At 31.8% G+C, this 27,530-nt stretch overlaps 2 protein-coding genes across 8 annotated transcripts; both read right to left on the bottom strand.

Annotated features, from left to right (window-relative positions):
• Window positions 1–698: 698 nt before the first annotated feature.
• Window positions 699–12,790, bottom strand: LOC108742324 (sphingomyelin phosphodiesterase). Of its 5 annotated transcripts, none has more exons than XM_025976473.1 (14): window positions 12,375–12,790; window positions 7,388–7,453; window positions 7,135–7,328; window positions 6,158–6,308; window positions 5,933–6,103; window positions 5,742–5,869; window positions 5,064–5,212; window positions 4,930–5,008; window positions 4,689–4,861; window positions 1,680–1,874; window positions 1,521–1,621; window positions 1,311–1,463; window positions 1,140–1,249; window positions 699–1,086 (listed from the first exon to the last, which is right to left on the bottom strand). In XM_025976473.1, exons 2-14 carry the CDS (start codon window positions 7,446–7,448, stop codon window positions 898–900), a joined length of 1,854 nt encoding a protein of 617 aa, XP_025832258.1. In that variant the 5' UTR covers window positions 7,449–7,453; window positions 12,375–12,790; the 3' UTR covers window positions 699–897. The 5 variants fall into 5 exon arrangements, with proteins under 5 accessions (XP_025832258.1, XP_025832254.1, XP_025832255.1 ...); XM_025976469.1 differs by having other exon boundaries at window positions 898–1,086; window positions 12,350–12,790; XM_025976470.1 differs by having other exon boundaries at window positions 898–1,086; window positions 12,346–12,790.
• A 991-nt stretch (window positions 12,791–13,781) lies between these two features.
• On the bottom strand, window positions 13,782–27,379 carry LOC108742339 (protein argonaute-2). 3 transcript variants are annotated; one of them, XM_018477517.1, is made up of 16 exons: window positions 27,347–27,379; window positions 27,067–27,217; window positions 22,467–22,705; window positions 21,811–22,177; window positions 21,652–21,729; window positions 21,374–21,596; window positions 21,211–21,319; window positions 21,031–21,152; window positions 20,730–20,922; window positions 20,213–20,352; window positions 19,969–20,153; window positions 19,699–19,865; window positions 19,431–19,647; window positions 19,041–19,342; window positions 18,677–18,876; window positions 13,782–18,606 (listed from the first exon to the last, which is right to left on the bottom strand). In XM_018477517.1, the coding sequence occupies exons 1-16, from the start codon at window positions 27,362–27,364 to the stop codon at window positions 18,498–18,500; spliced, it is 2,820 nt and encodes a 939-aa protein (XP_018333019.1). In that variant the 5' UTR covers window positions 27,365–27,379; the 3' UTR covers window positions 13,782–18,497. The 3 variants fall into 3 exon arrangements, with proteins under 3 accessions (XP_018333019.1, XP_018333022.1, XP_018333020.1); XM_018477520.1 differs by having other exon boundaries at window positions 18,498–18,606; window positions 20,213–20,346; window positions 20,742–20,922; XM_018477518.1 differs by having other exon boundaries at window positions 18,498–18,606; window positions 20,213–20,346.
• Window positions 27,380–27,530: the final 151 nt, after the last annotated feature.

Consider the following 27,530-nt stretch of genomic DNA (forward strand, 5'->3'; position numbering starts at 1 on the left):
GACACTGATGCCAAAACAGTTTGCTTAGCGTGAAAGATCGGAGCCAAAATAATTTTATTGATGTAAAATCACCATCAACCATTTTATTTCGAAATATTTACAACCCCAATTTGTTTCTGATCTTTTACACATTGTAATAAGAGAAATAAATGGAATCTATAGTTTCTTTAGCTTTGGGTTAATCAAATTAGTGAAGTGTTTCGAATCGTGTTCCAAGAATTTTGGATTATATATATTAATTAGCACACCACAATATCTTGTAGTTTTCAATTTTACTCAGCTGACGTATATCAATTCGATATTGTTTTGTGGGCTGGTTTGTCGTAATTCATAGAATTTCGCTAAAATTCGATAAGAGGTGATTTGGAAGGAGCTGATATCAATTTGGAACTTCAAAATTCCATGGACTATGACATTGAACCCGGGAAACAATATCGATCCAATACTTTAGATTATCCATTTCCAACGAGTTTAGAATTTTTTGTGCACTCTTCAGTTAAAGAATTAGAAAGCATTCATGGAATGTCTCTTTGTCCTCTTAACGACAAAAACGTATTTTGCATTTTACAAATAGAAAATACGTTTGGAAAAGTATTTTAAATAAAATACAAAATGCTTTTCTCAAAAAAGTATTTAAATACAAGACAAAAACAGATGATTTAAATGCAAGTATTTCAAATAAATCACACATCTCTATTCCTAACGTTTCGCTAGCTCGAATGGCAAGGTTCGTCAGAGGTGTGGACCACATTCAGCATTGGAGTCGGAAGGACTTCTGAATAAGCTCACAACTCGAGTTAGCGAAACGTAAGGAAGCATATTTTTTGAAAAATACTATCTAACGCCAAAGATATGTTGGCAACCCTACCGACCGCGAAAGCCTATCCCAAAAAAATCTTACTTGTAAAATAAATCAAACAGCTGTACATCGTTCGACATTTTTTGTACCAAGCTGTCCCAGTCTGTGGGCCTCAAAGCCTCCATGCCAAAAGCCTGCCTTACTGAATAAAGTTTGAACCAAATTGGGTACCCATACAAATTAGCTTCCCTTAAATTCATGGTCCATGACTCGTGATCAACAACAGCCTACAACAAGGCAGTAGATATATTATCATGACAAAAGTATATGTATTAATTACCCTTGTGGTGTCGTCATGATCTCCGTCAATATAATAAATTCGATAACCTGGATTAAGATCGTAATAGGGAGATACTGATGGACCCAGGTATGCTACACTTATCGCACGACCTAAATACGTACAATTATGAACTTAAATAGTTGTACTTTTAGGCATATCGAAGGCACTTACTTAGGTCTTTATTGTCGTAAAATATTTCGAATTCGTCGTAATGGGTATGACCGAAAAATTGAGCTGCAATTATAGACTCGTATCGATTGATAATTGCGTAATAATTACGTGACCAAACTTTTAGACAGTCGGAATGACCCGGAGGAATATGACCTAAAGTTCAATCAGTAAGACATGTGCCATATAGACCCTTGAAATAGAAGATCTTACCAATAATGTGGACTTTTTCGGAATTAAATTCAGCCGACTGTAATTCATAAATGAACCACTGCAACTCAGTAGCTGGATCGGTACTGTTCAAGAGCAACCACCTTAAAATTATTACCTACCGTTTAATTTATGTCTGCAGCAAAAAATATTTGGTCTTACCAGTTTTTGTTGTTACAATAATTCATATTCAAAGAAATAAGTCTGAAACCTGGTCTAACAAGAACTGAATAAAAAGCACCCCTACGAACTGTATTACTGACCGACGTCGGTAACCATTTTCTCCACTGTTTATCTAATTCGTCATATAGCCAAGATATGGCACTCTCGGGGGTGTTTACAAAAGGTGGAGGAAAACTAGAAGACCAAAAAGGAACAGGTCAAAAACGTTCCAAAATAATGATAATAATATTCTCTCGTATTAAACATAAGTTCTAATTAGAGAGAAAATTAAAGCATTACCGTTTGTAGGTATTTAAAACGAAATACTACAAACTTTATAGTCAGGAATAAAAATACAAACAAAGACAGAATTGCATGCAAAAATAATTACAAATAATACAATTAAGCACCGAAAATTAGGATTAGATATTAGTAATACTTACGAAACTGTTATCGTGTTATAAAACCAGTCTTTCCAGGACGATGACGAGTTATCGATCCTTGATTCGATTGACTCACATAGATTCTTTCTATCGTGCGATCTTCCCGAATGTAAATCACATAAAATTCGTTTTTTACAATCCACATCACAAGATGGTCGTACAGGACTAGCTTTGTAATAATATCTAAAGGAAGTACATCAAAAATAAACTAATTACAGGACCAAAACAAAGTCTAAAGACTGGAGTTGCTTCCTAACTAGAGATGTGCAAAATGGTTTTTTAGATGTATTTAAATACAAAATGCAAATACTTTTTTGATTTGTTATTTCAAATGTAAAATACAAAATAGATTTCCATTTTGTATTTTAAATGCTAAATGCAAAATAAGTGCGTATTTTTAAAATACTTTTTTTCAAATAAATATTTATTGTAGTACCTGTTTAATTTTCTACATTTACTTAAGTATAAAATATTTTTTTAGAAAACATCGCAGTCATTTGCTCATTCTTTTACTTTCGTAGTTTTTCTAGACTAATGGTGGTGTTTGCACTATATCACCAGCTACGAAGATTAAGAATAATTCATATTTTTCTGTTTGAAGTGATTGTGGTATAATTTTTTATCTTTCTGTTATTCTTCAGTTCAGCAACAAACCATTCTTCTATATGCTTCTTTATTTGCACCTGTCACCGTTTCAATTTGAAACAATGACACTGATGCCAAAACAGTTTGCTTAGCGTGAAAGATCGGAGCCAAAATAATTTTATTGATGTAAAATCACCATCAACCATTTTATTTCGAAATATTTACAACCCCAATTTGTTTCTGATCTTTTACACATTGTAATAAGAGAAATAAATGGAATCTATAGTTTCTTTAGCTTTGGGTTAATCAAATTAGTGAAGTGTTTCGAATCGTGTTCCAAGAATTTTGGATTATATATATTAATTAGCACACCACAATATCTTGTAGTTTTCAATTTTACTCAGCTGACGTATATCAATTCGATATTGTTTTGTGGGCTGGTTTGTCGTAATTCATAGAATTTCGCTAAAATTCGATAAGAGGTGATTTGGANATTATTTTTATTTCACTGAATAATAACAAAGAACAAATAATAATTTCAACTAATGAGAATAATTAAAAATAATTGAGAAGTTTTCAAGAAAATGCATCTTTTTACTGCTAATTTACAAGGTCGTAACAAAAATAAAACATGAAATTAAAATTTTGACGTAGGAAGCACGAATTAATCAGATATTAACGTAGCTTCCTACACTATTTCTGAGTTAACATTAAACAGGAAAAGTCCTGGATCGGGATGACAGATCTAAAAATATTTTATTTAGGACAGGGACAAAAAACCTGTCATGAAATTTTGTACACACATTGTCAGGAGTACGGAAAATCACATAGGGTACCTTTTATCTATAAAAAAAATTGTTCCCGAAGGATAAAAAGATTAGTTCTATGTAGTTGTCGATGATTTTTGACAAGTATTTAAAACATCAACGCCAACGAAGTCGCGAGTAAAACCTGTCATGAAATTTTGTACACACATTGTCAGCTAGGAGTCCAGAAAAGTACATAGGGTACTTTTTGTCTAGATAAAAAATTGTTCCCGAAGGATAAAAAGATTAATTCTATATAGTCGTCGATGATTTTTGACAAGTATTTAGGATATCAACGCGAGCAAAGCCCCGGGTAAAACCTGTCATGAAATTTTGCACACACATAGTCAGCTAGGAGTCCAGAAAAGTACATAGGGTACCTTTTGTCTAAAGAAAAAATTGTTCCCGAAGGATTAAAAGATTAATTCTATGTAGTCGTCGATGATTTTTGACAAGTATTTAGGATATCAACGCGAGCGAAGCCCCGGGTAAAACCTGTCATGAAATTTTGTACACACATTGTCAGCTAGGAGTCCAGAAAAGTACATAGGGTACCTTTTGTCTAGAGAAAAAATTGTTCCCGAAGGATAAAAAGATTAACTCTATGTAGTTGTCGATGATTTTTGACAAGTATTTAGGATATCAACGCGAGCGAAGCCCCGGGTAAAAGCTGTCATGAAATTTTGCACACATATAGTCAGCTAGGAGTCCAGAAAAGGACATAGGGTACTTTTTGTCTAGAAAAAAAATTGTTCCCGAAGGATAAAAAGATTAATTCTATATAGTCGTCGATGATTTTTGACAAGTATTTAGGATATCAACGCGAGCGAAGCCCCGGGTAAAACCTGTCATGAAATTTTGCACACACATAGTCAGCTAGGAGTCCAGAAAAGTACATAGGGTACCTTTTGTCTAGAGAAAAAATTGTTCCCGAAGGATTAAAAGATTAATTCTATGTAGTCGTCGATGATTTTTGACAAGTATTTAGAATATCAACACGAGCAAAGCCGCTGGTAAAACCTAACATGAAATTTTGTTCACACATTATCAGGGGTACAGAAAAGGGCATAGGAAGTTAAATTTAATTATATATTAGTAATAATTTAAACATTATTTTCAATTTATCAAACTTCATTCCTACCAAGTGTCCCACGACACCAAACAACTTTTTTTACCTATTGACTGGTGCAGATTCGTGATTGCCAAGGGCTGGGAAAATTGGAACACCCGGAAATGTGTCAGACATTTGCTGAACAGTTTCTTTAAGAATTTTCAAATTTTCCTCCCTGGTTTGATTCCAAATATCGTGAGGCGGCAAATCGCCAGTCCAAATAATATAATCAATATCCTAACAGGATTTAAAATTGATTTTAAAAATTGCACAGCCAATCAAAGTACATATAATTTATATCTTACGTGATGGGTATCGGCTATATGTTTAAACATGTTATCGACAGTTATTTTTGGTGTGTCGCATTTTCGGTAATCACCCCATCTACGAAGTTAAAATATTTTTTACGAGAGCACGTTAAATATTAAACAAAACCTACTTGCCGGCAGCTTGTTCTTTGGATGCTGCAGGACCATTTGTTAATCGACAACACAAAGGCTCTGCGCAGTCTGCATTACTACCCTCCAAATAATAGGGATCGTAATGCGTGTCAGACAAATGTAATACTTTAAATGACGGGGCACTTGGCTATAAAAAGATATATCGAAAAATATTAACTTAAACGTACTCAGATAAATAAATAAATAAATAAATATGCAGGAAATTCAACAACTAAAAACCCTAACAAATCCAAAATTAATGTTTACTGACTTATGAAGGTTTCAGAAAATCTTTTTAAAAATTTTCAGGCGACATCAAAAACAATGTCTTAAGGGACATTAATGATAATTACTTTTCTAGTTCCTTGTTTCATAAATTTTCTAAAAAAGCACAAATGGTTTAATGATTATCAATTTGACGTTGGTTCATAAAAAAATCTAAAAACCTTGACTAACTACGCATTTTTGACCCTAGTCGAAACGACTTTATTTGTTGTAAATGAACTATAGTGTGTTCCCATTCAAGAAACAGGTCAAATTTTTGGTCACCCTATATATCAGATGAAATTTTGTTCATTTAATTAAAAAAGGTTATTTTCTTCAATGTTACCTACACCAATCAAAAAAAGCGTAGATACATAAAAATTATGGCAGTAAAAATAAAAATATATTTTAACCTTTGGAATATCTTGTGGTTTTTCTGGAGGTTTTGGTACAGGTGGAAATACCACCTCCCACTCGTGATAAGGGTTATAGACATCTCCACAGGCGTCACCGATAACAAAACTACAAACTTCATCCGGACCTGAAATAAAATTTCATCTATGCTGTAACTATACTTGAAATAAGCATCATTTTCGATTTTTACCATATTTTACTTTTCCTAAAACATAAATAACTTCTCCTGCAAACAATTCCGTTATTCCTTCACAAACTCTGGCAGATTGTATTTTTAACGATACGCAAAACTGGTAGATTGTCTTTTTTATTTCGGTTTCAGATTTTCCCGTCCGGATGTAGTGTTGCAACAATCCAGCCCCTAAAACAGTAACAATTAATAACAAATGACTCACCTAAATGTTGTTCAACTTACCAGCTTTACAAGCTGTACAAGAGACTTTTGACATTACGCTATTTTCAATTTCGAAAGCTACTTGTTTTAAGTGCATTATTTTTAAAGCTTTATCAAAAAACATGGGAAGATGGGACGATTTTTCCTGGTCCAATTCCCACAATAAACGGCCCTTGAACATTTTTTAAGAAGGGTAATATTAAAGACTGTTTTTGTTACTAGAAACCCAGTGGCGTAACTATCGGAATTGAAACCAGATTCTTCAAAAATTCATAAAGCAATGCATTCCTCATACCCAATAAGGGGATGCTTAAGGGACTGAATCAGCCCCCTCCCCCAGCCAAAACAACTGATATTTAGAATTTGGCGAATGCAAAAACTCGTACCAAAATTTTATAAGTTATAATTAAACTTATGTGGTATTATAGGTTTATTTCTGCCACAACAGAAGTTTTTTGAATATAGTTACACCAACTAATAAAACCAATACAAGCTCAATCGTATTCCTAAATGATTTTAAATCTTTAAGAAGCATTTAATTTAATATTACAATTCTACAGCATTATATTTAATCATGATTATTTGATTAAAATAATACTGATTAGGTTTAAAATGAAATCAATCTAAATTATGTATTCACTGGCAAGTAGTTAGTATTTTCTCGACTACGAATTTATGAGATCAGTGAAATCTCGGTGAAGTTACAAAGTAATAACCCGTACGTTCTAAGTAAGAATTAAATTACTAGAAATTGCCAGAGAATCCTCTGGAATCATTACACAGTAAATGATTCTTTATTCTAATCGTAAATATATTTTGAAACCACTTGAAATCAGTAGAAATCATCCATCAATAAGTAATTGAAAGTCATTGTGAAATATTCAAATTAATTTTAAGTGAACTGATCCTCGCACAAGTTAAAGTTTTAATTACATCTCTAGATTTCACCTGTTCGTTTAGGCAGACACTACAGCAATTGCCAAACATTACGTACTTACAGTGCCACTTGCAGCAGGAGGTAAAGTGTGATTTTTTATAAACTGTAATAGAACAGGAGTCCTGCTTGGTTGAATTTTATAATTCCACGTATCTTTAAAAGAGTTTTCTTCTTCTTCATATTCCGGCAGAGTCTCATTTTCCACAGTAAGATTTTCTATGATATCAGGTAACTTATCGATTATTATAGGTCCACCTGAAAATCCATTCTTTTAACAAATACCCTTTTACTTTTTAAACGGTTTTTTTTCTTACATAATACATAAACCGTGTGAAGAAGGATGCAGAGGGGTAGAAAAATAGTAATTTTCACCATGTCGGCTGCAAAAAGAGATTTATATTACTTATCACTTTATTGACAGTAATCTTCGATTCGCAAGAGGTTTTGTTGTAAAACTGTTTTTGAAATTGTAAACTTTATTTTAATATTAAAAGAATCACGTTCAGAATGATTTTGCAATCCCTATCGCAGCAAAATAGAATGAGATTGAAAACAATACATCATTTCAGACAGGACAACCTTAGGGATCGATATACAGGGGCAAAAGATTAATATGCTTAGATTTGCAGATGATATAGTAGTATTAGCATCTAGCAAGGAGGACTTAGAGATAGCTCTAAATAAAATTGAAGCGGTATTGGCGAAACAGTATTGTATGAAAATAAATAAAAGTAAAACAAAAATACTGATATGCAAGGGAAGAAAAAGTAGCGAAAGAGCGAATATAAAGATAGGAGACGAAAAACTAGAAGTTGCTGATTTTCGGAATCTAGGAAGTCAAATAACTCAGGATAGAAGGAGCAGTAGAAATTAAAAACAGAGATTTAGGGAAATACGAGGATTAGCTCAGGATAGGAAAAACTGGACTTAGGACTGATGATCTCGATGACGATGTAATATACCGTAGGCATTAAACTAATATTTAGCGTTAAGAAGTTATAATAAAACTAATGAAACAACTTTTGTTCGTGATGTTTCTCAATCAATAGGTTTTAGAATGCAGCTGTGTTGAAACTTACAAAAAGAATTACAAAAATCACCGTATGAATACAGATTTAAGTACTTTGGTGTCTATGTTTCTTCGCCGTGGAAAATCGGTGGCATACCTTCCAAAACGTAGGTACTATATTAAATGAAAACATTCTTCTACTTATTTTTACCTAATAATAATAATAATAAATGGCAAGTTGTTAAATTGTTATTCCTTCAGATATTTGTTTTAGATGAATCCTATTCAACGCAACGTTTGTAGATACATAAAATTCGTTAGTAATAAATACATACTTTAAAATGTCTAAAATAGTAAATACTTTTTTATATACTAATGATACATTTATCAAATAATTTGAGTACATATTTAAAAACGTAATGTTCCTTCTTTATTTGTTATCACAAGCTGAAAGCTGAAAAAGATCGTGACTACGTGTCTGGAAGACAGTACATAGAAAATTACTATGAAATTGCAGATACTTGAATTTCTTAGTAATATAAATATGATATCTAATAACTTTCATTATCCAATTAGCTAGGGAATCAAATCGTTTGTTTTATTCGTTTAATTAAAGTGTTAAAAACCCGATGTGTACTTCTTTGTGATTTGTTCCAAGAACTTAGGTCACTAGCCACTTCGAGGCAGTGTCCTCCTGATTTCGTGTAAGTCAGACAATGACTCACAAAACGGTACATTTTACACGTTTATTGAATTAGCGAAACAAGAAACAAATGAATCAACGAATGCCTCTTCTTAACAATAAATTAGAAAAATTGAAATCACTAAAAAAAAAAGGTTTAACCAGAGACAACTTTGACCCTTCAACATCACATCATAAAATTATCTTATCGCATACAGGGTGTTCATTTGACGAGTTTTGTCATTCGAATTTTATGTATAGGTATTGTGGCATATGCATTGATTATTCTCCTTGTTTTTTATATAAATTAGAAAGTACTATTAGCCATTGTTTGTTGTAATTATCAAGGTTAATAGAATAGTTCGTTCAAACGATTACACAATAAATTAATTAAAACAAAGAAGGTTTAATGTTTTTCTTATTATAATAAATGTAGTAGATAAGTTGAATTTTAACAAATATATTTCAACAGCGATTTTCCACTTACGTATGATGCAGGTTAACGATGTAATAGACGTTTCCTCACATGAATTATTTCGTACAAAGGAATTACTTCACAAAGAAAAATTTTGTAATACCTACAGAAGTTCATGAAACATTTAAATAAAAATATGTTGTATAAAAACTTCAATAGCAGAATAAACAAGTGAAAATAAACAAAGAAAAGAAAGCTCAATTATTATTTTTGTAACTGAACAAATTGTCATTTAATAATAAGAACATTTTCAGGTAACTTGGTCACTTCCTTGTGACAATTTTCTACTCAAAAACAAAGAAAAATTAATAAATGTTACATTAGAAGAGGGAGAAAGTTAGAAAACAATATTATAATAACAGGTGCCTGCTAATAATTATTTTAAGTAGTTGTTAAACCAAAGCATGGGTAAACATTTTTATTCATACTTATTAAGCAGTCAAGCGAAAGTAGACAATTAAATCTTTTATCACAACGTAAAATGTATAACTTCTCTTGCACTTTCTTCTTAACTGCATTAATTATAAGTAATAGGAACTACCCTAAACATTTTTAGTATAAATATAAATAAATCATTCACTGTTTTTTAATAATGTCATTTTGTCTAATTGAAATAGTGTTTGTTTTATTATTTTCTTTTGATAATATCGGTAACAATAATAAATATATGAACACAGCTCCAAAAATTAAAAGGGTGTAACATGAAAATTCAAGTTCCATTAACAACAAAAAGAAAAGCCTTCACCTGAGTTCAAAAATGAATACATGGGGATGCCCCTGAGTACTTTTTCATTGAGTCATTTTTCAAATCCATGGCTAGGGGGCGTCACAGTTAACCAATATTGAAGACTTTTCCCGAAGGACAAATTTACATTACACTGATTTTGCCTATATTACTAACAGGAAAATCCCAATACCAGAGACCAATAACTAATGACAATGCCAAAAATCCCATACTTGTATTAACATTATGAGTAAAAGCAATTTTTTATTTAATTATTTAGATAGATAAAATAAAGAAAATAATTTAAATAGAAGACCTTATCTTTCAGTTTAGGTTGATAACTATATTCAAAGTACCCTCTTAACTAATCATGAAGAATAATTTACAATTGTTATTACATATTATAATTTTAATCAAATAACGTATTTATTATCTCTATTATGTTTTTCTAGAATTTGAATTTATAAATAAAGTTTTTAATTTACGTAAGTAAGCAAAACTTTTCTAGCTTAATTAAAGCGACACGCACATTTGTGAGATTATGTTCACTGTTTATGTTTTCATGTTAATTAAAATAATTACAGACACCAATTTATTAAACATTTGTACATTTAATTAAATAAAATACAGAACAAACCAGAGAAAGGATCCAGAAAGCTCTCTTTATATATTTACCTATACCTGCATATGTCTGTACGATTTTATAAACAAACTTTCTCTGTCAGGGTCAGACTAATTGTGGACTAATCTTACAGTAAAAACTTTTTATTGTTGCACTACTTAACAATACACGCCAGTAGCAATCAAATGCCTTTGTCCATAAAATTTACTCATAATAATCATAAGTAAAATTACTATTTTTTTCATCTCTTAATTAAACAGTAACATCAAGAGAGAAAATAATACGGAAAGAAAACCTCATCACTACAGGGTAAATGTTACTGTAAACAAACTGATTATCGTAATCGCAATTTTCAATAAACGTATGTAACAGAAATAAATATTATATTAAAACGAATAAACACAACTATTATTTTCAGGCATATCTAATCGGATTTACATAATTCTATATTTCAAAATTACAGTATGTAACGTAAAATGGCTCAGGTCGGATATTAATTAAATAAAAAAATTAAAAACTTGATGAACTCGCGACTAGTAAAATATTAATTATAATGGGAATATTAGCACCTATTCTAATGATCAGTAACAATAAACCTAATACAAAACTATCTTGACTTCCGTATCTATTTTTATTTCAAAAACAATTCTTGTTTCTCTTAACTACTTGCATAATTACGTATTCATACTAAATCCTCTAAAAAAACATAATAAATTATTAGTTAATTTGAATAAGCAGGTAGGTACTGTTGATTCTTATTTTTTTAACACAATCTTTAATTCGTTACTCTATCCATAATCAAACATATTAGTATTTGATTAAGTACAACAGTTTCGAAAATTATAATAGTCATAAAAGGATTAAAATGATAGTACGAAACCGGAAACAGGTAGGGCCAAGCATAATAAGAGGAATACAGAATAGTGACATATATGCTACTCTGCATTAGGTACTAATTATTATTTATTTGGGCAGTTATCCGTATCATTGCATGCAAATTTACATTTTGGTACAAAACAAAACTTAGTTTTCTAATATCAAATTTCAAATGAAATTTTAATTCTTTTTTAAGTTCCAAAATAATTTATTGAATTAGGGACATAATAAAAAATACTGTCACTTTTTTTTAATTTTTATTTTATGAACACAATAATAATTCTTTATTTTTAAAGCCCAAGAGCTGCCCTCTACATCACCTGTAGGTGATTTCCCTTTCAATATTCCAATATGTGCAGTCTACATAAAATTTACATCATTGTCCAGGAATAACGAAAAATATGGAAAGTGGTATTACACGAAATATGTAATTTCAATATTTTTTTGTGAAATTAATTGTTTAAGCATAAACCTCATTAACTTTTAGACACCAGAAACAAAGTCCTACTTTCAAAAACAGTTTTACATATCCTAAATTTATACCGTACTCGCACGTATATCTATAACTGCAGTAAATTCTTCCAAACACGGAACTACAAACAGTTATACAAACGAATTGTCTTTAGATACAAATAAGTATTATAGAATGAAACTTTTCATTACAATTTATAATCTACCTAACAAAAGAATTAGTTTTCCGCACTTTCTTGTAGCTATACAAATAATAATTCAAAAACCAATAGCTTTCTCGAAAGTATCTATCTGTTTCACCAAAATTGTAGCTACTTTCTTCGGTGTACAGAAAAGCCTTACAAAACTAATAAGAAAAATTGTCTAAAAAAGCGCGTGCCATATGCGTATGCATTTCCGATTGTGAGACTTACCTACCTTAATTTTATGTATTACACTATACCTTAGACTTTCAAAAATAGATGAATTAAGGTTTGCTGAAGTTGGTCGAAAATGAGACCAGAATAACAATTTGCGCGCATTTATTAAAACACTCACTCACTGAAATGCCACATAACTGACTCTCGCTGTCTGTCCACTCAAAACACGGTCTCGAGCAAGACTGGCGATGTAAGAGAATTAATAAAATGCACGAAGAATCCCATCAAATGCGCTCAAATTGGGTCACACACAAGTAATTTCAAATCCGGCACCAATAATACATCATCAACGCTAACCGAAGTTCAACACTTCTTTCAGACACTAGTATTCTTATACCTTCAGCTCCCGAATAAAGGTGAATAAACAAAAGGACTAACAGGTAAAGGTCAACAACATTTAGATCACTGTACGTAGAGGTGAAAAAACCAAACGCAAGTTACAAAGTAAAAGTTGTATTTCATATTCTTTCAAATGGTTGAAGCAAAATATGAAGTGTAGATGCTGAAGTCAAAATAAACCCTATATAACACATAAATTTTCTTCAATAAAAATTATTAAATTTTTGACCACAACAATCGCTAAACTCGCATGGACAATTAAGCAAGGCTGTTTAATAATATTTAATAAAAAAAGTAATCATGATCAATTAACTATGCACCATATACAGTATATCATACTTATAGAGCGACATAATATCACTCAAGTTATCAAACCATTAAAGACCCATCAAATAGTTTAAGCACAGTTTATCATTAAGCTCGTTTATTGTGATTATGGGAAAATGAGCAATCGTCTTGAAATTTCAACTTACCCTACTTACCCACATCTTTTTGGTAATGAGATACAGTAATTGTTTAGTGCATGCTTGATTAAAGCGTACAGTTTTAACACTTGAAACAGTACAGAATTTATAAACAAAAATGTTTTACAATACATAACCTGATGTATTTAATCATCTGCAAGGGCGCATCTACTACAAACGTATTAAATATTGCGCATGTAACGACAGAATCGGACTTGGATCCTTTTCTTCCTTGGAAATGAGTATTAAATGAGAAAAACTGTTTTATTTAAAATATTTATTCATAAATATTACATAGAACACGAAGAAAAAAACAATTACATTAATACACAAATTATTCTTACTTGCAATAAGAATGCAATTTTCTGTTCCACCCCAATTCTAATTTTACTTGTTTCTTCTACATCGTAGGTGGGCAGATGTTTGGATTTCTCAAAATTGACCTACAATAAGATATGATGAGGATTGTTTAGTAAAATTTAATTAAAGTACCTTCAATAAAAGTGCAAAAGTTGCTTAAACTGTAGAAATGTTTCGCACCTTCTCCACGTCCTCTTCAAAGCTGTAGTGTATTTCCTACATACAGTAATTATCAATGGTGTGAGGTATAAAAGAAAATTGTTAAGATATTTTTAATGATTTATTACACAAACAAAGATTTTGGCAAACTTTTTAAAATATTACACTTTTTAACAAAATTGGAAGTAAACTAATGGCAATGGTGATTATTAGACTATTAAACAACAATTAAAATGATGCCTACTTACTGAAATAAAACAGCTGTTTTCTTATTACTAAAGAGGCTGATATGCACACAAAATGACTTAAGTTTACTAAAATTGTTGAGACGTAATAATTAAAAATACATACTTTTAGAAATACAATAAAAAAGAGATAATATTAATTCGACTTGACTTGTACAGCCGCTACATAAATTACTTCTTATTGAAATATCAATAAAAATCTTAACTAGCAAATCATTTATAATATAATCGGCAATCACTTAATAAACATGAATGTATGAAGATATTTTTTTTTTGATTATGTAAACAATATTTAGATTTTTTTCAAATGACCAAGTAACAGTTTCAAATGTTTTCAAGTAATAGTAAAACCTATTTAAATATGAACCTTTATTGCCGTCTTTTGATATTAAAATTAAAAGATATGCGTTGATTATTTATTTTTATTAAGCCATTCACCCCTGTTCCCTTCCACAATTTCACACTGCTGTTGCCTTTATCTTACTATTCTAATTACATAGTTAATCAATGATTGAGAAACGCCAAAAAACAATGAAGGAAAAATCGAATAAATGGAATACAAAAATATTTATGTATTTTAAAAGATTTATAATAAAAAAATTCTGAAAACTTTTGAATATGGTACTTGGTCAGTAAATCTGATTAATTCTTACTAAGCTAAATTTTTCTTGTTCTTGGGTTCTTTCCCGGCTTAAGTTACAATACGCTCTGCAGCTTTATCATCACATACCTATACACCCTAAGGTTTACAATAATAACACAAATGTGATAATGTTAGTCAAGTAAATTTACTAAAATTAAGCCGCTTATATTATTTAAACACTGAGAGAATATGGGAACTTGTATTACGTACGTAACATACATACATAAGACACAAAGTCATTTGTATTTTTTTTTTTGATATATGTATATTTTACGCGGAGTATCGACTTAATAAAACATAATAAATTGTTGAAACAGGTTTCATTGAGTACCTACAACTAATGCTAAATTAAATTAAAAGTAAGAATAATAAGCGTTGGTGTGCAATAAATAGTAGGGACGCCCATTTTTTTTTTTTTTACGAAAAACCTCAAGCTTAAGGGATAAAGAAACGAAACGATACGATTTCTATTACTCTCAGAAAATCATTTTTGAGCTGCAATTTTTTTCATTAGCTTTCAAATTTTCGTTGTTTAAATTTTCTTTCCAAATCTCAAAAACTTAAAATTTCGGTTTTCCATCGCACCCTTTTTAAACCGTTCACTGTATAGTGTGTAACAAAAACAGACAGCAAAAAAAATACAACATACCACCACCTTTATGTATATTCTACTCATTACTTCGTGCTAAAAATAATAATTTAATTGAGAAGTGTTTTTCTTCATTTTATACATAAAAGTGTAAATGTCTAACCACTTTTGTTACACCTTGGATACAGTTTATGAGAAAAACTAACATTAGAAAAAGCGTGAGATCCACAAGAATTTAATTTGATATTTTTATGAAATTTGCATTTTACCATTTGTGACTAGAAACGGTCTATGAAAATAAAAACAATTTGGTTTAATTTGGCTATTAGAATTTGTAAAACGTATGTAACAACAATTTAAAATTCTAATTAAATTGTCCTTGCATTAGAATTGCGTATTTTTATTGCGCTGCTTGTCGTTATTTTCATTTGAAATTTATTTTTTGACATCATTTCGTTTTCGCAGAGCTAGCTGCAGTTTGTACTTTTACTTACTAACAAAACTCGGTATACTCATAATTGACAAATTTTTGAACCTTTTCACCCAGGAGATCGAAGTTATTAGTTAAATAATAAACCGGTCATTAAAGAACTGAGATCTTCGTTTGGAAAGACACTGGATATGTACCAACAAAAGATTAATAAATTTCATGCGCAATTTGTATTTAATATACAGGATATCTTTAAATCGGAAAAAACACTATGTAAAAACAAAAACTGCTGTATATAAAAATGGACTTTTTGTGCTGCAAACTGCATTTTATTGCGAGTGTTTCCGTAATACTAAAATTAATTAATTCGGTAATTATTTGTTTTTTTCCTTTTAAGATCCACTATTATCGACCAAAAAATACACTTCTTTTTTGTTTCAATTTACAATATAATTTTTTTAGATATTTCTCTGAATAAATCACTAATTTACAGTTGAAGACAAATTCGAAGCAATTTCAACCAAATTGGAAGAAAAAACTTCGAAAATAATGGAATGTTGTCTGAACCAGTTGGCATCTTATTGTCTATAAGTTTCAAAAATTAGCTACCGTATATACAACATGCAAAATTATCTGTATTTTTTGTGTTCACTTATTCGTTCTGTTTTTTTGTTTTTTAGAATATGCGCTCTTTATACAAACATTAACAAATAATTGTAGTATTTATCATGCGCAGCAATAGTGTTGCTGATAATAATGAGATTTTAATATAGTAGGTATCCAATTTAAGCAAATAAAATACATATGAATCCTAATCGATAAAATACGTGATTTATATAAAATCATTGGTTTGATGACCAATAATGAAAACAGCTACTACGCATTAAAACAAGTTCCCTTTACATTAAAATCCGTACTTTTAATAACTGATTAATAAAAACAAATACGGAGCCTTTTTTCAGTATTAGTTTTCAAACCTATACAGCTTTATTACCCGCGACGGGAGAGGGAGTGAGCGTACATAAATGTATTTCTCTATTATCCTCAAACGACCTGCTTCCACATCTTTTTTATTTTGGTGTTGTTGTGATATAATCGGTCCCCCCAACCGCATTCCTTTATTGCCAAAACTGTATACGAAATGAGCTATTCGATTAAAAAAGTCGTATCAAAATATATAATCGGACTTTGTTAATATTCCCAATCATGTACGCTACCTCCCTGTAATTGTGCTTAAAGAACGTACACTTTTGTACGCTGCTTATTATACCATCATGGGAGCGGCAATTATAAAAATTAATTGCCACCCCCAACATCATTACGCCATAAGTAAAAATAAATATCATATAAATAAGAATTTGTATCCTAAAAATAAAGAAATTACCATAGCATTATTATTGAAATTCGTGATTTTATATAAATACAGAAACAGGGCTGCAAGTTAAAAAAAATTAGCAAACGAAAAAATCATATACACTAAAAGGTGTTATATCTACTTTGGAAAGACCTGGTCTGTAATAATAATAATAATATTAAGTTTTAAAGCTATGATCGTGGTTGTCGTCTAAAATCGTGGCACTTGATATCGAGACACACCAATTAATTCCTCAAAATATTTTTCACATAAAATACAACTATTAGTGTGACCCAATTATGATGAAAACGCTTATAAATTTCGATATGTAGAACATTTCAAGTAGCTACAAAAAAGTTCTCAGATTTATAACCGATTTTTGTACAGCCCCTAGAATTACAATTTTTTTCTCTCTCCTAGTTTATTAATGTCATACAAATTCTTATGTTATCAAACTTATGTTATGTTATCGTTATTTTCATAATTCGGCCACTGTACACTTATACACATAGTGACGACAACGATTAGCTCAAAAGGTATTATTTTTAGGAGTCTTACTGCAGCTTGTTGCATCAATAAACAAAATCAGTAAGTAGTTTGGCACAGTAAAATATGCAACACGAGACTTCCTTTAACATCTTCGTTCCCTTGTCCCACATACATCACATTAACAACGGGCATTGCCAAAGGTGGTAGTTAACAATTTATTTTCAAGTAATCTTACTTAAGTACCTTAAGTACCATGGAAAGTGTTAAAAATAAGCAAAAACAAGGTAATACACATCATTACCTTCATAAGCTTAAACGAAAAAAAAAAAATAAATTGAAAAATAAAATACGATACGCAATAAAAAACGTAAAATACATACATTATAGGAAATGTAATGCAAAAAAAATACTGACATACTAATTGTAAGTGAACATACTTTTAAAAATGTATGAAGTTAAAATCATAAAACTAATTCCATCACGCTTTGCAAGATTAAAATGAAAAATAAAAAAAAATTGTTTGGAAAATCGGTGCATATTGAGCAAGAAAATTATCGAGACACATGGGTACCTACTAAAACAAATAATCGACACCAACTTTTTCCTATCACAGAACCCAGAAAGACGAGGGTTTTATTGCGAATGTGATACAACAATCTTTGACGATACACACCATCCACCTACCTCCTACCATATCTATCTAAAACTAACCTATGCAAGAAAAAGGAAAGCTTTTGTATAAAATGTAAAATTATGACAGTTTCTGTGACTAGAACTGGTGGTCGAGTGATACATAAACGCACACAAAAAAAAAAATAAGAAATAACCACCACTTTTCTGTAAACAAAACCAAAGAAAACTATCAAAAACAGAACAATTAACGAGAGAGACAGAGCGAAAGAGAGAAATACGTGACAACAGGGAAACCGTTCGCTTTTTTCCTTTTTATTGATGCAACATGCCACTGAGGAGAGTGAGTGACGAAGGAGGCTAACAATAAGAAAGAAGAAGGTTCATTTTAACTCGTTCAAGTGCTTTGTACCCTTTCCGTTTGGTGACAACAATAAATGCTTTTTAAGCGAAATACATGACCTTCTTGGTGTCTGCATGTACAGTGATAGCTCGAGCCATGGCTCCCGGAGTCCGATCTTCAGATGAACCGGACTGATGAGAACCCTCCCCACTAAATGACAAGTAATAACATTGTACATAATTATTTCCATCTCAGTGTACTATTTTATATTAATTCCTACCTGTCATGCTCCTTTTCGACTAAATGGTACCTAGCTCGGAATGCAACGAGATGGGCGTAATAGGCAGGTGCTGGAATGGATACTGAACGTGTGCAACGAACGTATGTGTGACACAACTGATACGTCAAACATTGCAACTCGTCCGAATCGAGGTGTGAATCATCCCACAGAACGTGGTAGTGGGATGGACGGGATGTCCCCTAGAAACCGCAAAAATTAACAACAAATTATAGGAATGTAAAGTTGTAAACCTTAGTATCTGATTTTATCTTAATTAAGTCTTCAACTTAATAGGTATGAAAGTAAAAGTACTTAAAATGATTCCAGTAAATACACTCGTAACATTTAGAAAAAAAATCGGTACCTGGATACCCTGATGACTGCACAAGTAAAAATCGAACTCGGTCGGATGAGTAATGCCCCCATCCACAGTGGTACCTGCTGGAATGTTTCCACTCTTTCCACTCTGTTCTTTCTTGTCGGCGCAAAATAATCGAGTATGATGCCGTTTCTGAACCACTATAAACGTGATACCCGGCTTGTAGTCCGCCTCCAGCTTAATGCAAGCTTCTCGAATAGCCGTCAGTTCGTGTTGTAATAGCTGCAAGAACTGACCCTCCGAGACACCGTCGCGGTACAAGATAATACGATGAGGTTTATAACCACCTGAAAATAATGCACTTGATATTCAAATTTCATTTTAAAAGAATAATTAATCAATTAATGCAATTAATAACTACGTTCAATTACGTACCTGTTGATTTATAAAACATTATCAGTAATTCTCTAACCATAGAGCTGAGTTCTTGGATAATTTCCTGCCGATGCTGTTGAACTCGAACAGTGGCTGCATACCTTGAAGGGTGTGCATCCATTGAACCGACTACTGCTGCAATTGAAGGTTTTTTGTTGTCACCTGCTGGTGGATGAGTTACGTCCGCACCCAAGAAGATAACGGGCTCATTAAATATCTAGAAACAATGAACATAAATATCTTATTAATTAACTAATAACACAATTACCTTTGGTCTAATAGATGGCACTAAGATGCTATTAATTCCTCCCAGTTTCACGTTTATTTTGAGGCATAAATTGGATAATGTCTGAGGGGAAGTCTTGTTAACGTTTTTCGCTTGAACACATTGGGTGGCCATACCTAAGACTGTGTCACCTACCCTTTTAACTTCGGCTAAAACAGAGGAACAAAAAATATACTTTTCTCTAAAAAGTCACCAGAAAATAAAAATAAAAAAAAATAAACTTCTAAAAAACAGTTAAAAGGAAAGGATTACCATAAACAGGTGTTTTTCCAGGAAGCACAACCACTACAAGTTGCAACGCCTGGAAGGTGGACTTGAGATACCTGAACATAGGCTCCACTTGGTCAGGGCCTGTGGCATATTTACAAAAGCATGGCTGTCCTATTATCGGCATACCAGCGTCGTTTGAGATTTTTTGCAGTTGTTGGTTAAAATTCCTGAAACAAAAAAAATTTTTACACAACTACTCAATGTACATTTTAGCAATAAAAACTACCTTAAAGCATCTTCACGGACAGTTCTTTGTGGAGCGAAGCACGCCATAGCCCAAACACGTATTTCAACTCCTGTGAAGAACTGTTTACCTCTCATGTCCCAGACCCCTTGGTTAGGCATGGCTTGCTGTTTGCTCTGTAACTATGAGACAAACTGGACAAACGCTTAACACTCAAAAATAAAAAATTTTACAAATACGTAACAATTCTCAATACAAAAAAGCTAATTTGGAAAGAGATTACTAGCAAATAAGCATCAGAAAAAAAAATCACTACTGTGTCTGAATGCTTTATAAATTTAGTGCAGAACACAAATAGAAAATAATTTTTTAATGAAGCAAAAGAAAAACATCAAGTACTATGGGTTAACTTAACTCAAAAAAAAAAAACACTTAATCCCATAAACTACACATTCAATATCAATTACAAAATATTATTGAACATGACTTTAAGGAATTTGATGTTCGATAGATAGAAAGCTACTACAATCTAGGATAGGAAATACAACATGAAACTGACGTTCCAGCCCACCTGTCCGCTCAGGGAGGCGACTCGTCCACCGTATTGTAATTTAGGCGGTGGCAAAACACGACCCCGAACTTCCATCATGTTGTTGCTTATTGTCAAACCGAACTCCTGTACATACGCGTCGTTATTGAAGTCCGCCCTCCTCACAAGGTTGTTGATTTCACGTTCACGGTCAGGTGCCGATCTAAATAAATTCACAATGAAAGTACCATAAGTGATATAAGTATTAGTAAACACTAGCATCGTTCCTAAAGTAAATTATTTATTATTATTAAGTAAAGGATGGATTTACCTTGCAGTGGCCTTGATCATAGTGGATGTCTGCATGTCAGTCAGTTTTTTAATACACCTCTGACCTGCGACAATGTTGCAAACTTCTAGGGGTAAATATGTGTGCTTGTGTTCTTGCCCAACCTAACATAAAAAGAAATAATTATATAAAAAAGAAACTTAATCATCAACAACAACTTACTTGAAGACACGGAAGGTGTGGATATCTCAGTTTCATTTTGTACTTGTCCAGAAAATATTTAGCTACCGTGCATTCGACAGTTTGTCCGTTATCCAACTGGAGGGGGAATCTACATATATTCACATTATTAGGTAAAGGCAAATTACTAATTTGAATTACTTACGATTGCATCTGTGCAGGTCGTCTTGTAACGTTACACACCCTGTATTTTCTTCGCATTGTACCGCAATGTGTTATTTCAATTTTCAAACCTTTTATCTCTTTCGTAAATTTAACACGTTGACTATCAGTTAAAGGTTTTCTTTGCTCGTTTATATCTCGAATGTCCAATACTTCGCACATAAACTCGATTACAGGCTGTGCTTTGTAAAATGCAGTTGCAGAAACTAAAAATTTATCCTTTATAAATACTCCTATAATATTTAGATAATATAAAATTACCGTCAATATTGAGCATCATTTTCCACTGGCTTGGTCTTACTGACTGATGAAAACCAAACCAGACTTCCCTTCCTCCTCCTGAATAAATAAAACAAAAAAATAAATAAACCACATCCTTCCAAACAACTAAACAACCACAAATTTAAAAATAATACAAACCTAAAGGATGATAATATCCTTCTGGGCTACTAAAAAAGCTTCTCCCCACAGGGGTGTAGCTCATAGAAGGTAAATGTCGCATTACCACATCTAGGGCTAAAATTGCTTCGTAAGGTATTTGTCTCGTTCTACCTTCTAGAGCCTCTTCTAAACCATAGAGAGATACCTGAGCCACCCATTTTATTGTTACTCTGAAAATTCTGTCTTTGCCCTCTCCCGGGAGGGTGACTTCCAACTCTTCACGAGAATTTCCAATGGGTAACGGATCTCTAGTATACAAATTGTTTCTGCCGTCAAATACTGGTTTTAGGTTACCAAATATTTTACTATAAGCATGAACCATAGTCTCTATAATTTCTCTGTTTACCTAGATTCGATAAGAAAAAATGTTTTTAGAATTATAAAATCTCATACAAAAAAAGATTAGTAAATAAATAAGGTTGCAATAACAAAGAACACATAAATTTATGTTCAATCAAACAAATCTTTTTTAATTTTATCAAAATAGGGGCATATTTTCATAAATTTGTAATTACTTTAACAGCACTACGTTAAAAGTACTGGATCTGTTTCATACTTTTAACTATAAAAAAATATTTAAGAAAATGGTGACACTAGTAATAGCAATAAAAAAGGAGTTATTATTTTTTGTATACCTTCCGAGGACATTTATCTGGCTGGATTGTCACATCATAGTGATGCACATAGCCCCTTGGCATAGTTATTTGGAAGTGGTTTGCTTTGAGGACTATGGGACGGCCTTCCCGTCCCAAGTTGGGACGTCGGGGACATTGAAAATGCGGTGGATCAGGAGGGGGAGGCAATGCACTTCCTCCAGTCCCCGGTAAGGCCACAGCTGTAGTTGTTGTGCCCAAAGCAGTCGCTGATGTGCCAGCTACGAAAGATAAAAATTATTTCCTCTTAATCCAACACAACCCTTGATTATTATTATAAAAATAGGAAATTGTGAGTTAAAGCAACAGATAAAACTCACTTATCAATTTCCGCATTTACCTATATAAATATGATAGGTGAGTTTTATTTTTGATTTATTACATATAATGAAATTCCAACAAGTAAAAGTAGAATCAGTTAAGAATAAAACCACAGAGCAATTGTAATTACTATAATAAAATATGTTCCAACTCCAAATAATCTCCAGCATTTTACTAAAGAACCAGTAGACTTTCCATTTCTCAACAACTTACAATTTTGCTGTGAAGTGGAATTATCCCTTTCATACCAACCCATTTCGCGCCTGTTAATTGTTGCACGTAATAATCGGCGCCTAGACGTTTCGCGTAAAATGTACTCTACCATAACGTCTGTCATGGGGTGTTTTTCACCAACACCCAGTCTCTTAGGCCGTTCTTCAATGGCAGTCGAGCCATCCGAAGATGATGTGGAACTCGCCATTTTGATTTAACTTCCTCTGTATATGAATCTAAATTTTGCAAGCTCGCACTTTTGCAACGCACTTAAACCATGTAATCAACGTAATTATTAATTATGGGATTATTTCTGTTTGCCCTTTTAAACTAAGAGATGTCATAAGAACGAATATTGAATATAAAAAGTGAATAACGAAGGCAACAAAGTTTAAAACGTAAAATTCCATATCGTAACTGTTATTAATCTTTAACAAAAACCCACGCAGAATGCGATAAGAGACTGCGAACCGTCTGAACAAAATTATAACGGCATGTAGGTACCTACCATTGTTTTACATTTCAACTTAAGTTGCAAAAATAGTTAAACATAGTATACGGTAGTTATTCTAGTAAATATATTTTTTATAATCATGTAATTTTGAACCCCCTTTTAACGCTAGGTAACGTTTTGCTTAACCCCCTCCCAACGTTATGTAGTACCTTAATGGCCATTTTACCTAAAAATGTTACTATATCGCGCAAAAAAACAGCAAATTAGGTACCGGTACTAGTACAAACTCTACGTTGGTATTGGTACTGCCTTCCAGTTTTTCTGTCAGCAGATTTATTGTATCATCTTATTTTATTTAACGAAAACACGTTGCATAAGGAGTTGCTTAACCCCCTCCCACTCACTACGATCTTGCTATGAATATCCACATCTCGGAAATCAGAATTATTTAAGAAAACCAATGTTAAGCGAAACATGTTACATGTTAACTAAATTTGTGTCTTCATGAAGTTAAAATCGAACGTATTTAATTATAATCATTTTTTCACGTGTAGGTATCGATAGGTACTGATGGCGATAGGCAGAAGCACAGAAGATACAAAATCTCATAAGCCCAAGCTCTCAATCACTCGATAGCCCTGCTTATGCTGTAGAATTAATTTTAATTTGATAAATTGCTCTTAACAACACTATATTCTAGAATTTATTTTAAAAGATACGTAACAAACAAGAGCAAACAAAATCGTTTTCCGCTTGTCCCTTTTTTCTCTTTGATATCGGGGAAAAACGTGATGACAATCCTGTCCCGTCCCCCTTTTAATGCACTGTAACATTTTACAACATCCCCTCCCTCTACCTGCGTTATGCAATACTGAACGGCCCCGGACTGCATAACTATTGAATAATTTACAATTCAAAATTAAGAAAACGTTTTTTATTCATTGCACATAAAAATAAATAAATATTACTTTAATAGCGACAATTTATTAATGAAATAGAATAAAGAGTGTTCAGTGTGATTAGTTCATTATTTTTTTTTTTTAATTTCATTGACACTACTTATTTACTGTTTGAGATACCATGCCTTCGCGAAAAACAAAAGCCACCTAAAATTTTAACACATATTTTAACAGCGCTTCCTGCCTCCTGCCACAGACAACCCCTTTGTTTGTTCTAACAACAACGGCGTCAACGTAATTATTTCTGGAAGACGTCCAGTCTGCAAACGGAGTACAAAAAGACTCAAATCGATAAATTTGTAATGGGATTAGGTATGTCAAGGAAAAGATCTCGACCCTAAATTATGTAATTATAATATCCCCATGTAATAGGCATTTGAATACACATATAATTAACACGTAGGTAATTTATTTAGAATGAGAAACTCCTTTAAAAATCGATATTTTGCAGAATGAGAAACTTCTTTAAAAATCGATATTTGTTCGACTTATAAATAAAACCTTATGTAGGTATTATATTAAATACCTAGTTATGTGACAATTCGTTATCTAGAACTTGGAAACCATTTCGGGAAATGTCCCAAATAACAGGTGGAATGCACATCTTTCCTAGACAAATCAATAAATGCAATCGACACTGGACGACAGACTCGAGTCAAAGTTCACTGAACTTTGCAGACAAAATTGAAAACTAATTTAGAATTCGGCAACATGGCATAGTTAATAATTTACGCTTTATAATAAATGTGATTTTCTGTGTTTAATAATAAATAATACCGAATTATACAGTTATCAATGCATTTTCGTTAATAAAATTTAAAACTAAAAAATTCTACAAAAAAGAAAATCGATGGAAGAGGATCCCCTTATATTAGATACCTATTTTTTATTACTATAGTTATGAACTATACGACTTGGCGATTACAAAAGCCCTTTAACAAGTAAATATATAAATCAATGACAAGGTAAAAAAAATAGGTCACGTTTCCTCAATGTATCATTGGTCAATATAAAGCCAAAAATCTGTTATTATTTGAATATATTTGATTATTATTCATTAGTACCTACTTAATTATTATATCAGACCACTCAGTTTTAAACGCCTGGGGAATGCCAGACTTATAAATAAACATCGTAAATTTTTGTCTTTGTCATAACCTCAATGAGGCACAAAAATTATATTTCAAATTAAAATAGAGAACACGCCAACATCTTAAAAAAAAAACGCTACATTGAATTTGGTCTTGTTGGAATTTTGCAGGAATCAATGTGTATTCCAAATGAACAATCACATTCTCAGAAACGATTGTTCTTATGTGTAACCTAAAAGCTAACAGTTAAATGAACAACTGGCAACGTCCTTTTGTGATTCTCACGGGCGACTTTTCGAATTTTACTTTTCATTAATTTAATAGAAAAACTTACGCCCTCCTGGTCCTGAATACATTCTGCTGCGAAAAGTGTAAACACAAGCACACAAGTCGCGAAAAGACACAAAACTATCTTTTCAGGTTACAAAGGGAGGCAGACATTACACTACGAATCTGACGTCACTTCATCGTCAAGTCTGCGCTACACGCTGCTATCTACGACACACTACTCCACTCCGTTTCACTCCACGGACTAGGCGCTTTAAAACAAAAATAAAGACGAAGCGATATCCCTTTCCTTTACCGTCACATACAACAAGAAATGCCGTTTAAAAGGCTAAAAATCGACTCGCACGAATGTTGAATGAATAAAAATTGAACTAGTTCTACAAACGATTTAATTTTTTTTTGTAAAGAGTTTCTAATAAAACTTAAGGAATAAAAGCAAAATTTAACTTAAATTGCAATTATAAAAGCATTCTTTAGTTTTAAAGGCTTCCTTTTAATGATAACCACTTCACGCATGCTCGAACGAAAAATATTTACGAAATAAATTTAAAAACAGGGTAAGAACATATTTACGACTAACGGAAGACTGAATAGCTTTAACACGTTGTACCCAATCGTGCATATTTGAAAATAAAAGCAATTTAATCAGTATTTGTCCACAAAATAATATACACTTCATTGAAAAAAGTTAAAATTGTAATTTTACAAAGCGTTTGTTTAAACAGCTTGCAAAGTTAATGTGAAACAAGCTTTGCCCAATTATTTCATGTAAGGATTTCTGTGTAAAGTATTTAGACATATTAAAAATCAATCAAACAAATGTCATTACTAATTATAATTTGAATTTTCTAATAAATCGTTAAAATAAAACTACTGCAAATGACCGTGACGTCACGAAACTGCTACCTCACTACGTGACGTCATTTGCATTTTCCCTCCGTTTTTCGAATTATATAAATATGGATTTGTTTTTTCAATGACATAAGCGCATGTATGTAATCAATTAATAAAAATCTAAACGATTATGTGAACAAACAATGCTTCATTTTTAGATTTTTTTCTGGCTTGTTATTAATAAATTTAACGTATGTAGCGGACACATTCACACACTAAAATAATTGAAAGGTGCAAGCAATTTTACAATTTAAATTCAACTGTTACTATGTGACGTGCAGCGTGCAGCAACAATTAATTAATAACTACGTAAATTGTTCAACCGGATAATAAAAATATGATAATAATAAAAATTTATTAACCTGAGTTGGTCTGTATATTTTGCATTGTAGTGTGATGGGAGTTAATCCCTTGGGTTCTGTGAAGTAAACTTAGGGTAGCAATATCAGGCAAAAGTTGCTGGATGCTACCCTGTTGCATACTGTTTATTTCCGCCTCCGTCGACATTTTTATCTGTAAATAAAATTAAATTTAAAATTTTGTAAATCCTTATCAGTTATTTCTTTTCAAACTTTAATTTAGCAATGAATTTAATTAATAGTTAGTAATATCTATTGCAATAAAAAATTTAATAAAACGTACACAAGTATCTGAACACATGGGTACCTAGGTACATAAAAATATACTTTTAAGTGTCTGGCAACACGTGAAGGTTACATTTTTAGTATTACATTTTTCAATTACACCGACATCCAAAATATTTTATACAAGTTTAAAAAATAAATTAAAATATGTAAATAAGTGGAAACGTAAGTTCAGCTTTAAT

This window comes from Agrilus planipennis, unplaced genomic scaffold, assembly GCF_000699045.2.
Source record: "Agrilus planipennis isolate EAB-ADULT unplaced genomic scaffold, Apla_2.0 scaffold329, whole genome shotgun sequence".
NCBI classification, from domain to species: domain Eukaryota; kingdom Metazoa; phylum Arthropoda; class Insecta; order Coleoptera; family Buprestidae; genus Agrilus; species Agrilus planipennis.